The sequence below is a fragment of the Meles meles genome, chromosome X (assembly GCF_922984935.1).
Source record: "Meles meles chromosome X, mMelMel3.1 paternal haplotype, whole genome shotgun sequence".
Classification (NCBI taxonomy): domain Eukaryota; kingdom Metazoa; phylum Chordata; class Mammalia; order Carnivora; family Mustelidae; genus Meles; species Meles meles.
In genome coordinates this window covers 131,550,260-131,566,403 of record NC_060087.1, presented here as the reverse complement: position 1 = coordinate 131,566,403, position 16,144 = coordinate 131,550,260, and the positions used below count along the sequence as shown (strand labels likewise).

At 49.0% G+C, this 16,144-nt stretch overlaps 1 protein-coding gene across 1 annotated transcript; it reads left to right on the top strand.

Moving 5' to 3' along the window:
- The first annotated feature begins 5,663 nt into the window (after positions 1–5,663).
- Positions 5,664–16,113, top strand: TEX28 (testis expressed 28). Its single transcript, XM_045994382.1, has 4 exons — positions 5,664–5,675; positions 9,186–9,928; positions 15,025–15,160; positions 15,757–16,113. Exons 1-4 carry the CDS (start codon positions 5,664–5,666, stop codon positions 16,111–16,113), a joined length of 1,248 nt encoding a protein of 415 aa, XP_045850338.1.
- Positions 16,114–16,144: the final 31 nt, after the last annotated feature.

The following is a 16,144-nucleotide window of genomic DNA, read 5'->3' as shown; positions in this document are numbered from 1 at the left end:
GTCCTTCTGACTTTGAGACAATCTTAAAAGAACGAGAATGACTCCCCCCGGTGAATGACACCATCCCCACAACACTATATCCTAAGTTCAGATACTGGGGAGCATCTTAATTCAAAACTGCCGAGCTACTGAGAGCCCTTAAGTGCCACTGAACGCGGATACGCTCCCACGGTCTTGCTTGGGTAAAGGGCACATGCGCTGAAATTTTCATTTGATATTGCCCAATCGCTCCACGAAAGCCATGTGTGCCCCTCCTGCAGCGTACGTGAGTGCTTGTTTCCCCGCATCCTCGTCAACACTGGCTGTCATTAGTCTTTTTAACGTGCGGCATTCTCTGGATGAGAAAACAGTATTCAGTTACTGCCTTGATTCCTGTTTGCCCGATATCCTTGCAGTCGCACGTTTTCGGTGTGTTTATTGCCATCAATAGTTTCTCGTTCCTGAATTGTCTATTACTATCCTTTACTGTTTTCATATTGGATTGTTTTAGCTTTCTAATTTGTAGGAATTTTCTACATACTGTGTTGACTAGCCTGTTCTCTATGAGAGATAATTGCAAATCTTTTCTCCCAACCTGTTGCTTTTTATTTCTTATTTATTTTTAATTAAAAAATATCTTATATATTTATTTGAGAGGAGAGAAGGATGGTGGTGGGGGGAGGGGCAAGGGAGAGGGACAAGCAAGCTCCTGCTGATCACAGAGCCCCACGCAGGGCTAATCCCAGGACCCCAAGATTATGACCCTAACTGAAAGCAGACGCTTAACTGACTGAGCCACCCAGGCGCCCCTCAACCTGTGGCTTTTTTAAAAAGTTAAGCGATGGGGGCCTGGGTGGCTTAGTTGGTTAGGCATCTGCCTTGGGCTCAGGTTATGATCCCAGGATTCTGGGATCGAGCGGGAGTCTAGCTTCTTCCTTTCCCTCTTTCCCTCTGTCCCCCGCCCTTGTGTGCACTCGTGGGCGCTCTCTTTCTCACACACACAAAAGTAAGTTAAAAAAAATTTTTTTTAATATTAAGAGAAACCTTATTTTTTAAAAAAGATTTTATTTGACAGAGAGACCACACAAAAAGGGAGAACAGCAGGCAGAAAGAGAAGCCTGACAGGGGCTCGATCTGAGGACCCTGGATTGTGGTTTGAGCCCAAGGCCAATGTTTAGCTAACTGAGCCACCCAGGAGCCCCTGAAAGCTTGTTTTAATGAAGTAAAATATATAAATCTTTTTATATATGGAACTTTGGGTTCAGCCTTGTTCAGAAATGTCCTCTTCACGAAAAGATTGTAAAAACATTATTATGTTTTTCTAATGCTTTTGTTGTTTCGTTTTTATGTTTGGTTCTTCGTTTATATAAGGTAGCACTTACCGCATGTACAGGCACTCCGCATAACTTACTTTTTTAGTAGCCAATTGTCCCAACACTCTATTCATCATTCTTTTTCAAAAATATCGGGGCACCTGGGTGGCTCAGTGGGTTAAACCTCTGCCTTTGGCTCAGGGCATGATCTCAGGGTCCTGGGATCGAGCCCCACGTCGGGCTCTCTGCTCAGCGGGAGCCTGCTTTCCCTTCCTCTCTCTCTACCTGCCTCTCTGCCTATTTGTGCTCTCTCTGTTAAATAAATAAATATATTTTTAAAAAAATCTTAGCTATTCTTTTACATTTTCTCTTTCAAATTAATTTTGGAAGCAGCTAATTTAAGATTCATAAGACACTTCTGTTGGGTTTTTAGTTGGGATTTCATTGAATTTATAGGTTTATGTGTAGAGACTGACATATTTATGGTATTAAGTGTTTTCTTCAAGACCATGGTATAGAGTCATTGATAATCACATCTAATTGGCATCCTATTTTATATTTTTTATTTGCCCTAATATCTTGTTTCTTTCTGTGCCTCCTTTCCTTCCTTTTTTTTGAATTAATAGAGTGCAATTGTTTTTCTCTTCTTGGTTATTTGGATATTATGTACATGGCTTTTTTCCCAGTGGTTAATTTTCCACCAATGTATTCTCTCAATTCTGAGTTGTTAATGATACCTCTATCTATATCTAAATTCCACAATAGAACCAGTCTTTAGTTTTTATTTTATTTTTTTTAAGATTTGTTATTTATTTATTTCTGTGACAGAGATCACAAGTAGGCAGAGAGGCAGGCAGAGAGAGGGGGGAAAACAGGCTCCCCGCTGAGCAGGGAGCCCGATGAGGGGCTTGATCCCAGGACCCCGGGACCACGACCTGAGTCAAAGGCAGAGGCTTTAACCCACTGAGCCATCCAGGCGCCCCCACAATACAACCAGTCTTTAACAAATTTTAATTTTCTCTGTTTCCTACTTCCTTTATATTTTATTTTTTTTAAAGATTTTATTCACCTATTTGACAGACAGAGATCACAAGTAGGCAGAGAGGCAGGCAGAGAGAGAGGGGGAAGCAGGCTCCCTGCCGAGCAGTGATCCCGATGTGGGACTCGAGTCCAGGATCCTGGGATCATGACCTGAGCTGAAGGCAGAGGCTTAACCCACTGAGCCACCCAGGTGCCCTATATTTTACTTTTTTAAAGATTTTATTTGTAAGCAATTTCTACATCCAATGTGTGGATTGAACTTACAACCCTGAGATCAAGAGTTGTGAGCTGTACAGACTGAGCCAGCCTGGTGTCCCCTACTTCCTTTTTAAAAAGATTTTATTTATTTCTTTGACTGAGGGAGAAAGAGAGCGCAGAAAACAGGGGGAACGACGGGCAGAGGGAAAAGGGAAAGCAGGCTCCTGGCTGAGCAAGGAGGCAGATGTGGGATTGACCCCAGGAGGATTATAACCTAAACTGAAGGCAGACACTTAACCCACTGAGCCACCTAGGTGCCCCTATATGGACATAGTTTAAACCAGCCAACTTTTTCTATAAATGGCCACATAGTAAGTCTTTGAGGCCGTGTGGTCTCCTTTGTGCAGTTTCGCGGCACAAAAACAGCCGCAGACAACACATAAAGGCACAAGCGTAGCTGTGCGCCAATCGCGCTTCATTCATGGTCACTGACATTTGAATCTCCTATAATTTTCACACGTCTCAGAATACTCTTCTGATTCTTTTGCAACAATTTAAAAATGTAAAAACTGGTGTGTTTGGGTGACGCAGTTGGTTGAGTGTCTGACTCTTGATTTCATCCTGGGTCGTGGTCTCCGGCTACTGGGATGCCTGAGTAGGGCTCTGAGCTCTGTGTGGAGTTGGTTTGAGATTATCTTTCTTCCTCTCCCTCTGCCCCTCCCCCGCTGCCTGCTTGCCTGTGCTTGTGCTCAGTCAGGAGCGCTCTCTCTTTCTCTATAAAGATAAATAAATATTTTGTAAAACTTAATAAAAAATAAAAATGTAGGGCGCCTGGATGGCTCAGTGGTTTAAGCCGCTGCTTTCGGCTCAGGTCATGATCTCGGGGTCCTGGGATCGAGTCCCGCATCGGGCTCTCTGCTCAGCAGCGAGCCTGCTTCCCTCTCTCTCTCTGCCTGCCTCTCTGTCTACTTGTGATCTCTCTCTGTCAAATAAATAAAAATAAACAAAATCTTTAAAAAAAATAAAATAAAAATGTAAAAACCATTCTTAACTTACACCTGTACAAAATAAAGCCATGCTTGTCTAACCTTCAGCTTGAAGAGTTAAATGGTTCTACAAAGTTTATTGCAAAAACTGTCAATCCCTGGTTTCCACCCACTAAATCGTCCACTCCCTAGAATCAATCACTTTCAACCTTTATAGCTCTTTCTTTTGGTATTTACCTCCAATTCTCTAAAGAAATAATTTTTGTTTTGTTTTGTGTTCATTTTAAAGATTTTATTTATCTGAGAGACAGAGAGTGAGCACAAGATTGGGGGGGCAGAAGAAAAGGGGGAGGGACAAGCAAATTCCTTGATTGGGGAGTCCGACACAGGGCCCAATCTCAGGATCCTAAGATCATGACCCAAGCTGAAGGCAGATTTTTTTTAAAGATTTTATTTATTTATTTGACACAGAGAGAGAGATCAAAGTAGGCAGAGAGGCAGACAGAGAGAGAGGAGGAAGCAGGCTTCCCGCCAAGAAGGGAGTCATATGCGGGGCTCGATCCCAGGACCCCGAGACCATGACCTGAGCCGAAGGCAGAGTCTTAACCCACTGAGCCACCCACGCGCCCCAGAAGGCAGATGTTTAACTGACTCCGCCACCAAGGAGCCCCTAAATGAATCGTTTATACCATTTTTTATTTTTATATTTTAGGAATTATCAATTGGTTTTTTTTCACTATAGAAGATGATAATGTGGGGCACCTGGGTGGCTCAGTTGTTAAGGGTCCTGGGATGGAGCCCTACATTGGGCTCCCTGCTCATTGGGGAGCCTGCTTCTCCCTCTCCCACTCCCTCTGCTTGTATTCCCTTTCTTACTGTGTCTCTATCAAAATAAATAAATAAAATCTTTAAAAAGAAGAAGAAGACGATAATAATGTATCTCTCTCCCACACCCCTCTTCCAAATCCTTCCAGTAAGGTGTAGGGGTAATCTAGGTTAGACCATTGGTGTTCCCATTATCAAGTCCATGGAAACACTAGTTGTAATTGAGCCATCACTCTGATGACTTTTCTTTTCTCTCCCAGTGTTTTGTTTACCTTAGACTTAATACTTGTCCCCTCTCACCACGTTGCTTTTTCTCTACTACTTCTCATTGACTAGCAATTCCCCCAGCTCTCTGTATCTTCTCTCTAGCTGGCCAAAGATGCCCAGCATTCCACGCACTTCATTTCCTTGGAGTGCTCTCTCCTGGAGCCCTTAAATTTTTTTTTTTTATTTTTTAAGATTTTATTTATTTATTTGCCAGACAGAGATCACAAGTAGGCAGAGAGGAAGGCAGAGAGAGAGAAGGAAGCAGGCTCCCCGCCGAGCAGAGAGCCCGATGTGGGGCTCGATCCCAGGACCCTGGGAACATGACCTGAGCCGGAGGCAGAAGCTTTAACCCACTGAGCCACCCAGGCGCCCCTCTCCTGGGGTCTTTTTAAAAAAAGATTTTATTTATTTATGAGAAAGAGGTGGGGGGGAGGAGCAGAGGGAGTGAGACAAGCAGATTTCGTGCTGAGTGCGGAGCTGGACGTGGGGCTCAATACCAGGACCCCAAGATCATAACCTGGGCTGAAACCAAGAGTTAGATGCTTAACCAACTGAGCCACCCAGGTACCCCTTTCCTGGAGCCTTTTGACTTGCCATCCAGCTGCCAGCCTGGGCACCCCTTCCATCATTCCATCATCCTGGAGATTCTACTTGCTTCCTTTTGACCTGTGTTATAGATCACATCTCTACCTCGTTCTTAGGTCCCTCTCTGGTTTTGGTGGTGCTCCTTCTCTAGTAGCTTCCAGAGAAAGAATCAGGTGAAGTAAAGGATTTCAGTTCTTTCATGTCTTGAGTCTAGTTTCACAATAGGCAGTTTGGGTGTAGAATTCCAGGTTGGAAAATCACCCCCCCCGCACAAATTTGGAGGCATTACTTGTTTTCTTGTTCCTCAGTGCTTTGCTGAAAAGTCTGAAGACATTGACTTCTGATTATTTGAATATGACCTATTTTTTTTCTCTCTGACAGCTATTCTCTCAGCATATTGAAGATATTACTCAACTCTTTTCTGGATTTCACTGATGCCGCTAAGAAGTCAGCTTTCAGTCTGAAGGTGATGGTTTTAAAGGTAATCAGTTTTTTAAATCTGGCTGTTTTTAAAGTTGTGTGTCTAGGTGTGGGTTTACTTCTGTTTTCCTGTTTGGGATTTATTTGGCTTCTTGAATTTGTGGAGTTGTGTTTTTCATCAGTCCTGGAATGTTCTTTGTGATTATCTCTCTTTGTTTTTTCAAGATTTTGTTTATTTATCTGACAGACAGAGATGGCAAATAGGCAGAGAGGCAGGCCGAGAGAGAGGGGGAAGCAGGCTTGCTGCTGAGCAGAGAGCCTGATGTGGGGTTCGATCCCAGGACCCTGAGATCATGACCTGAGCTGAAGGCAGAAGCTTAACCCGCTGAGCCACCCAGGCGCCCCTGATTATCTCTTAAAATCTTGCCATTCTCTCATTTTGTTAGACTTTCTCATTCTATCTTCCATGTCTTCTGTTTTTCAAATTTTCTATTTCTTTGTGCCTCTGTGTTACATTCTGGATACTTTCTCTTTTTAGATTTTATTTATTTAAGAGAGAGAGCATACAGGGGGACAGGGAGAGGGAGAGAGAGGACCTCAAGCAGACTCCATGCTGAATGCAAAGCCTGACACAGGGCTTGATCTCTCAAACCTGAGATCATGACTGGGCCCAAAATCAAGAATTGGCTGCTTAACTGACTGAGGCACCCAGGTGTTCCTGTTTTGCATTTTCCTAATTCTCTCTTCAGCTATTTCTTTAAAGGTTCTTTTTAAAGATTTTATTTATTTATTTGGCAGAGAGAGATCACAAGTTGGCAGAGAGGCAGGCAGAGAGAGAGAGAGAGAGAGAGGGAAGCAGGCTCCCCGCTGAGCAGAGAGCCCGATGCGGGACTCGATCCCAGGACCCTGAGATCATGACCTGAGCCGAAGGCAGCAGCTTAACCCACTGAGCCACCCAGGCGCCCTCTCTTCAGCTATTTCTAATGCACTATACATCCATCTGTTGACCATTAAAAACTATTATTTTTAAAATTTAGTTTATTTATTTATTTATTTTATATATATGGAGAGAGCACACAAGCAGGGATAATGGGGGAGGGAGAAGCAGGCTTCCCGCTGAGCAGGGAGCCCGATGTGGGGCTCAATCTCAAGACACTGGGAACAAGACCTGAGTAGAAGGCAGATGCTTAACCCACTGAGCCACCCAGATGTCCCAACCACTTAAAAACTTTTAAAAATGTGAGATTTGGCATATGTATATAAAAGCACAGAAAACATCAACATACATTTTAGGAAATAATGGTAAGATGAACTTGCTTATCTACTACTCGGGTCAAGCACCTTGGCCTCCACGTGTCTCTTCCCATCAATTCCCCTTCTCCCAGTTTAGTGGGAGTCACTATCCTGAGTTTTATGCTATCCATGTTCACACTTTTCTTTATCATTTTATTGTCTACTGTCCCTAAACAGCATCATTTTGTTTTGCCTGCTTTTGAACTTTATATGAATGAAACCATAGAGAGTAAGGATTTTTCCATGTTTAGCTTTTTTTGTTCAACATTATGCTTGTTCATTCATGTTTCCAAGACTGTAGTTCATTTTCATTGTTGTATAGTAGTATATTGTTGAGCATTTTACAGTTCACGTTCACATTTCACTATTGATGGGCCGATGAGTTGTTTCTAGTCGTTGGTTATTGGAGACATTAATGTACCTGTTTCTCAAGGCTATACCTATTAATGCAATTTCTGGGCCATTTAGTATGCATGTCTTCAATGTTACAATTTACTAGTGCTTTTCCAAAGTACTTGTACCAATTACTCTCCCACCTGGAGTGATTTAGAGGTCCTGTTGTTCCATATCCTTGCCAACATTTATTATTATTAGTCTAAGTTTTGCCAGTCTACTAGATGCATAATGGCATGATCTTTTTTTAATCAACGTGTGATTTGCATACAATAAAATAGACAGAACCAAGCTATGTATTATCATATAATCACCCCTGATTTACCACCAGGAAATCCTTTGCAGATTGAAAATGTTTGTGAAGGCTCTTACAGTTAAAAAGTAGAAACAGGGGCGCCTGGGTGGCTCAGTGGGTTAAGCCTCTGCCTTTGGCTCAGGTCACGATCTCAGGGTCCTGGGTTCGAGCCCCACATTGGGCTCTCTGCTCAGCAGGGATCCTACGTCCCCCGCCCCCGCCTGCCTTTCTGCCTACTTGTGATCTCTCTCTCTGTCAAATAAATAAATAAAATTTTTAAAAAAGTAGAAACAGAACAGAGGCTCCACCTGTTTTTTTTAAAAAAGATTTTATTTTTTAATATAAAACAATACCACTTCCTGCTAGTGTTTTTTTTTAATAGTCATTTTTCTGGGGCGCCTGGGTGGCTCAGTCGGTTGGGTGTCTGCCTCCAGCTCAGGTCACGATATCAGGGTCCTGGGATTGAACCCCACATCAGACTCCCTGTTCAGTGGGGAGAGCTTCTCCCTCTTCTCCCTCTGCTCCTCCTCTCACTGGCTTTCTTTCTCTCAAATAAATAAATAAAAATCTTTACAAAGATAGTTATTTTTTAGTAAACGTTTACAAGCATTGGAGGAAAAATAAAAGATTTTACTTTAAAATATTGTCCACCCCCAACGTGGGGCTTGAACTCCCAAGCCCAAGATCAAGAGTTACACGTTCCACTGACTGGGCCAGCCAGGCGCCCCTCCACCTGTTCCGACTCCGCCCACATTTCCTGGCGCAGCACCATTCACTGTTCCCTGGCCCGTGTGTTCCAGCTGTGCTGCTGTGAGCATTTTTATTTTAGAGACGAGAAAACTGACCCTCCGAGTCGTTTATTAACTTGTCCATGCAAGAGACTCATTCGTAGGCATCACAATAGACATTTTCACAGGTGACCATCAGCTCTATATGAGCAAGGAACGTGTCTGGCTTCTGTACCACGTTGTGGGTGCTCGGGAAACACGTGTTGAATGAATGATTGAATGAAGAAATGAACCTGTCAGGATGCAAATCTCCTTGCCTACCTCTTCTATCTGCCTGGCAGTAGCAATATAAGAATCTGTATGGGTTGATGGGAGCAAGCTTATTCCGTACTTTACAAGAGTAGTTCTTTACAAAATGAGATTTATACCAGTGCAGTTGGTATTTCCTGGAAGAGAGGAAATCCAAGAACAGATAGGACAAACGTGGAGGGAAAATTCTAGCCATGGAAGATTCTAGCCAGGGAAGATTCTGGGGGTTCTAGTGAGGTACACTCATAGAGCAAAAAGTCGGGGGCTGGGGACACCTGGCTGGCTCAGTTGGGGGAGTGTGCGACTCTTGATCTGAGGGTTGTGACATCCGAGGAAAAAAAAAAAGTCAGGTGCTGAAAAGAAGGGGAGAGGGGCCTGGAAGTTGAACTTGACCTCCTCGTCTGTGCTGGGCCCATCTTGAATGCACAAGTCTTGCACGTGTGAGTATCTGTGCTTACGCCTACGTATTTTTAGCAGGAGGCAATTCCATGTCCTGTCCTACTATTTGTAGCTCAAAGAAGTCCTGTTAATGATTTCTCGTTTCCCAACGCAGGCGGAAGACAGCAAGAGCTCAAGTGCCACAGTGCCCTCCAGCGTCCCCGCCCACAGTGCCTCCAACAGTCCCTCGAGCCGGCCCCTGCCATCCGCCGAGGACGGCCCCAGCGGCCATCGCAGTCTCCCAGCTGGGGAGCTGGCCCGGCACTTACAGGACAGTGTCCGGCACCGCATCCTCTACCTCTGCGAGCAGCTGAGAGTGGAGAAGGCCAGCCGGGATGAGAACACCATGGGCTACCTCAAGCTGGTGTCCAGAGCCGACCGGCACCAGGCCCCCCACATCCGGCAGGCCTTCGAGAGGGTGAACCAACGCGCCTCTGCCGCCATCGCCCAGATCGAGCGAAGGCTCCGCCATTGCCAGCAGCAGCTGCGGGAGCTGCAGGAAGGCCGCAGGCCCAGGGGCTCCGCGCCGAAGGCAAAGAGCGGCCTGGACGAGTGCAAGCAGCCCGGCGAGAAGACCGCGTTTTCGGAGCCTCCCAAGCCGGGCCGGGCAGACGGCCTGTCCACCAAGCTGTCGGACGTCGTCAGACACGTGCCCCTGGAGAGTCACTTTCCCGCCTCGCAGCCAGGGAAGCCCTCCGAGACCCAGCGGCGCGACTTGCTGTTGCAGAAGATGAAGGGAGACCTGAAGGCCGCCAGGGAGCTCCACCTCAGCCTCCAGGCGTCCTATCAGAGCCTGAAGGAGAAGCGTGGGACGGACCTGCAGGCATCTCTAGTGGCCCTTCGGGAAGTGAAATGCAGGTGAGCTGGAGACCCTCCCCTCTGCTGCCCCGGCTCTGGGGACAGCGCGCCCCCCCCCCCCGGACTGGGTGCAGGAGGGCGAAGGGGAGAGAGGACGGTGAACTTGGATGAACTTGGAGGATCAGGGGAGGGGAAGGGGGCGAAGCTGGTGAGCGTTTCTCTGGGCAGCGGGGCGCCCCCACAGTGGGGAGGGCCCGTCCCGGCCCGCTGTTGCACACGGGCCTGCTTCATCTGCTGCAAACGCTGTTGCTGCTCAGGCTCCCGCTCGGTGGTCCCAGAGGCTGGGGGCTCTGACCCGTTGTGGTGGTGGGGAGCCCAGCAGATGCCTGCTGCCCGTCAGGGAGCGGTCCGGCGCCTGCCAGAACGGAGCAGGAGGAAGCAGGTGCCCCACCAGCCACGGTCCCTTCACCTGTGCTTATAGGTGAGTTGGGGCCAAAGGTCCCATATAGGATATTTATTCTGAAAATGTTTGTCTTCTGGGGAATGCATTCTCCCCACTGTGTGGTGGATCGACTTCATTTTCATCGAAGACGAGACTAGGTCCCACAAATAGGGAGAAAAATGCATACTCGGTCTCTCAAAGGACCCGTCCCATGCCTACTTGGACCTCTCAGAGGGTCCTGCCGGCCCTCAGTGGCGCCGCAGTCTCCCCCTGATGCCCACAGTCTGTGGCACCGGCTGCTTGCGCTCGCTCTAACCCTCCCAACGGCCTGGCCATGGAGGAAGGGATTCACTTACGAACGAAGATTCTCAGTAAAGTAAGAACTTGCGGTCCCTTAGTACCTCTCTCTGTGGGGGGGGGGTGCACGGAAAGAAACTTGGGAATCAGTCCTCTAATGTTTTCTCAGGGAAACGTTACCTGCATTTACACTGCTTGACAAATCCAGAAAGGACAATTACAAAATATGATGGGGAGGTGCGCTTGGGTGGGCGGCACCATCAGTTAAGCATCTGACTCTTGGTTTCTGGTCATGTCATGATCTTGGGGTGGTGGGATGGAACCCCGCGACGGGCTCGGTGATCAGCGAGGAGCCGGCTTGAGAATCTCTCTCCCTCTCCCTCTGCTCCTCCTGCTCACGCTCTCTCTCTCTCAAATAATAAATAAATCTTTAAACAAGTATTACGGCGCAACCCACTGTCAAATAAGATAACGAATCAGAATTATAGGTCTCTTTTGGATGTGATTTTTGTGGGACACGGCAACCAAATCTTAAATGTTGGGACTCTTAATGTCCCTTTGCCAAAATACCATTCATGTCCAAGGTCGAATTTATACAAAGCAAGACTAGAGCTCAGTGGCAGTCACACAAACCCCCGCAAGTTTCCATCCTGCCTCGGCCCGCAGGACCGTTTTGCTCTTGTAAGCTCGTCACCCCTTAGCAAATCAGAATCCAGCAGCAGGGAGGGGCAGCAGGGCCACCTTCCCCTCCCGGATTCCCCATGAATTCGACCAGCTTACTTCTGGAACACCTGCCCCCACTGCCACTGGGCTGTGACCGGAGTGTGAAGTAGCTTGTCGGCCACAGCCATCAGCCTACCTGGATTAATATACACGGGAAGCAATGAAGCAGGTCTGTCCATCTTCGAGTGGACAGTTCTGTGGCATGTAGTCCATTCACGGTACTGTGCAAGCACCGCCTCTATTTGGTTCCGAACATTGTCATCACTCCGGAGAGACACGCCATCGGTCCCCATTCACTTTGCCCCAACCCCCGGTCACCACCAATGTGCACTCTGTCTTTCTGCACTTGGCTTTTCTGGGTATTTCGTGTAAGTGGAATCATACAGTGTGTGCCCCTTTGTGTCTGTTTTCTCGCACCCGGTGTGAGAGTTTTGAGATTCATCTGAGTTGCATGGAGGAGTAGTTCCCTCTTTCTTGCTTAGCGCTGTTCCCTTGTACGGATGTACCACAGTTAGTTGACACATTCACCTGCTGCTGGTTGGAGCTGGGGTTTTTTTAATATTTTATTTATTTATTTGAGAGAAAGAGAGAGAGCGCATGAGAGGGGAGCAAGTCAGGGGGAGAAGCAGACCTCCAGCTGAGCTGGGAGCCCGATGCGGGACTTGATCCTGGGAGGCCGGGATCACGACCCGAGCCGAAGGCAGTCGCCCAACTGACTGAGCCCCCCAGGCTGGGGCTGTGATGAATAAAGCCGCCACGAACGTTCTTGCGTCAGCTTCTGGTGGCTGCCAGGCTCCTTAGCTTGTGGCCACATCACTCCGATCTTCACATCTCTCTCTGTTCCGTCTTCCTCTGGGCCTCTCCTCTGTGTGTAGAAGCTCCCTCTGCTTCCCTCCTGTAAGCGTGCGTGCGACTGCACGTGTGCCCCGGAGGACCGACTCTGCCCCTGCCGCATTACCCCGACCCTGCGCATAAGGCTTGATCCCTCCTACATCGGTTTCTCCATCTCAGACTTCTTCAAGTTGCAAGCCACTAGCTTCTAGCTCAGTGCACTGAAGACCAGTCTTCGGGAATGATCGAGAACGATACTCTTCTTCAACAGCCATAAGCTTTAGGACACTCCGTGTCGGCGAGGGCAGGTTTCACAGTTTGGGAAGACTGGAGGGCATCTTGGTTGGCTGGTTGTCATTTTGTCTTTGTAAGAGTGTTTTTTCTCTCTTTTTAAAAAAGACTTATTTACTTATTTTAGAGAGAGAGAGAGAGAGAGCGCGCGCGCGCATACACGTGGAGGGGAGGGGCAGGGGGAGAGGGAGAGAAACTGCAGCCGACTCTGCGCTGAGCACGGAGCCCGGTGTGGGGCCTCGTGCGGCTTGATCTGATGACTCTGAGAGCGGGAGCTGAGTTGAAGCCAAGAACTGGATGCTGAACTGACTGTGCCACCCAAGCACCCCTGGAAGGGCATTTTCTAGAGTGGCCCATTTGCCTCTGCAGCTGTACGAGTGGGAGAGCGAGCGGTCCTTGGCTACTGGAGAGCCAGAGAGGAGCGTCAGCGCTGCTGCAGCCCAGCAGGCTGGGGGCCCGAGACAGGGGAGACTACTAGAGCACCGTCATGACCACATTTTCTCCTTCAGTAATCGCTTCCCGAACGCATCGAGGAATATATTTGTCAGTTCATATTAGTATGTTAATGAGGAATCTATGCGTGACTTCGTAACCCTGAAGAGTATGTTCACGCACAGATCCTTGAACGTTCTCGTGTCTGAGTCCTCCATGTAAATGGAGAGACGGGCATGCAGAATGTCCTTTCAAGGGGGCGCCGTGCTGCCTCCCCGTGGGCGTCGTCAGTCTACTCTGTCCTCCATGAGGAGTAGGGCAGAGCCCGAGGGACTGTTTCCTGAAACCCGGTCATGCGCCAGCTCTTGACAAACCGGCTTTCAGCAAGTGAGTGTTCAGCTCATTACCTGCCTGGGCCATGACTCCGTGTGGCTGTCGGTCAAGTGCTTGAAGCAGGACGAAACTGACCTCCTTGCCTCACATTTCCCGACTGTGCGACAGCACCCCTCGTTCTGCCCTGTGCGCGCCAGAGCCCTGTGATCGGACTGGGCAGCACACCCCAGCCCTTCTGTGTCCCCGGGGCTCTCCGGCACCTGCCTGCTTCGGCAGCATATCACCTCCCACTCCACACCCACGGGCCGAGCCTTCCTTTCTTCGGCTCTTCCCTAAACGACGACACTAAAAGCCACATGGCCTCTGGCCTCCAGCCCATCCTTCCTGGTGCCCAAATGAAGAACCTCAAAGTGTTTTTAAACCATGAAAAATTCCAAACCCGGGGAAAATGTAGAGGATAACATGATTGAGACCGTGTGCCCACCTGCGGGCCTCTTAAATCTTCGCATCTACCATATGTGCTTCACATGGGATTTTATTAAGAAGTAAAACTTGACAGAGCTCTCTTGAAGCTGTCACAGCCTCCCTTCCCAGCCCCAGCCCCCTTCCACCCACCTGGTTATCCTCATTGGGCCGTATCTTTCCCACGTGTGTATTGGTGCTTTACACCTTACATGCGTGGCTGGTTGAATACATACTGGTTAGTGACGTTTTGTTCATGGTTTTTCAGAGGTTTACTGAGGTATAAGTTACATGCAATAAAGTGCAGCATTTTAACTGTATGTTTCAATGATCGTTAGTAAATTTACTAAGTTATGCGACAGTTCTTTGTCTTGTTTTAAGATCTTATTTATTTATTTGTCAGACAGTGTGCGCACAAGCAGGGGGACCAGCAGGCAGGGGGAGAGGGAGAAGCAGGATCCCTGCTGAGCAAGGAGTCCGATGAGGGGAGCCGATGTGGGACTTGAATCCAGGACCCTGGGATCATGACCTGAGCCAAGGGCAGACACTTAATCGACTGAGCCACCAGGTGTCCCTGTTTTTGTTTTAATAACGGCTTTATTGAAATATAATTCCCAATTCCCATCCCATAAAATTCACCCATTTACAATCAGAGCTGCGCAACCATCACCACTCTTTCATTCCAGAACATTCTCATCACTCCAAAAAGCTCCCCACCCTCTCCCCACCCCCCCAAGTGCCAGGAACCACTCCTCTGTTTCTGTCTCTATGGATTTGCCTATTCTGGACATTTCTTTTTTTTAAGATTTGTCTATTTATCTCTTTAGAGAGAGAGAAAGCATGAGCAGGGATGGGGCAGAGGGAGAGAGAGAGGCAGACTCCCTGCGGAGCAGGGAACCCGACTTGAGGCTCCATCTCAGGACGCTGGGATCATGACCAGAATCAAAGGCTGATGCTTAACTGACTGAGTCACCCAGGTGCCCCTGGACATTTCACGTAAATGGAATCATACAATTTGGGGTCTTTTGTGACTGCTCCATCCCTGTGAGCTGCAGACTTTTCTGGAAGCACTACTGCTTACCAAACCCTGGTGCTGGGAACTTAACAAAGTTTTGATTCTCCCACTTCTCGTCTATGGCTGGTTTTGGAGAGCTGTTACAGAACGGCGACTGCCTGCGAAACAGACCCGTGTGTCAGTGTGTGTGCGGCTGCTGTGCATTTGTGGCGTCCTGAGGCCGGCCTGGAGGAGGACGGAGGAGGAAGGAGCAGTCGGAACCCAGCTGCAGCCTTGACACAGCCTGCGGGCCGGGCGCGCGGGACCATTACTTTCTCTTTTGCTTCCAAGACACGCGCGGCTGGCGGAACGGGTGGGCGAGCACGTGCAAGGACACCTGGGTGAGATTCACCGCCTCAAGCAGACCCTGGCGAGCGCGGAGGAGAAAGTGGCCTATCTGTCCTATGAGAGAGCCAAGGAGATATGGGTGAGAGCCTCAAGAGGGGGGAGCTTTGAAGGAAATGGCCAGTGAGAAGGATGTCGGGATGAGAGAAGCAAAGGGTGATACCCCTGCAGGAAAGACGGACCAGTCACGACTCGGCAGCATGCAGTCTAGTCTCTCCGCTCACGCGGCGCGCCCCGCACTCCTGCCCGGATCCAGCTGAGCCGGCCTGGGGCTTTGGGCTCTGCTGTTCTCATACTTGGTATTTCGGGGCCACCTGGGGGGGGTGCTGGTGAGTCACAGCAGCTTCTTCTGGCGCGGAGAGCTCCCTCTGGGTGGCCCTGCTTTTGACCCCGAGTTAGCAAGCACGGGGTAGGGCTTCCCTCGCCTGTGGCGGTTGGGCTCCCTCTCCCGCACCCGCACACCTTACTCCCGTCCTTGGCGAGCTCTGGCACGGCCAGCTTCGCAGTCTTAGGCCACACTGGGTGTTACGGGGCCAGGACAGGGCCCTTGGCATGCAAGAGCTCTAGGCTCTTGACTTCCCTAAGTCTTCGGCTCGCCAACGTTTGCTGTGCTCCCCTGAGGAACTCGGGTAAGTGACGCACTTCATGGGGTGGGGGTGCCGTTCTTGTCACCTGCAGGAGGTCATGGAGACTTTCAAGAACCGCCTATCTAAGCTCGAAGCGCTACAACGAGCCACACAAGTGGAGATGCTGGAGAACTGCAGGACCCATCCCCAGAGGTTTGTGCTCCGATGCGCGAGCCTGCTCCTCACGCTGGCCACCGTCTTCTTGGTCTTCGTCTCCACTGTGTGCGCCTGCCCCCTGCCACTGGTGAACTCCCGCCTGCGCACGTGCACCACACTCGCGCTCATCGGTCTTGGGGCCCTGGCCTGGCAGAAGCGGCACGCCCTCCCTGCCGCAGACTGGCAGGCCTGGGTCCCCTCCGGATGGAGACTGTATTCCAAGGACTCCAAGCCTCTATCAGATGGGACTTAAAGCCTGGGTTTGCTAGCTCGTACCGCCTTCT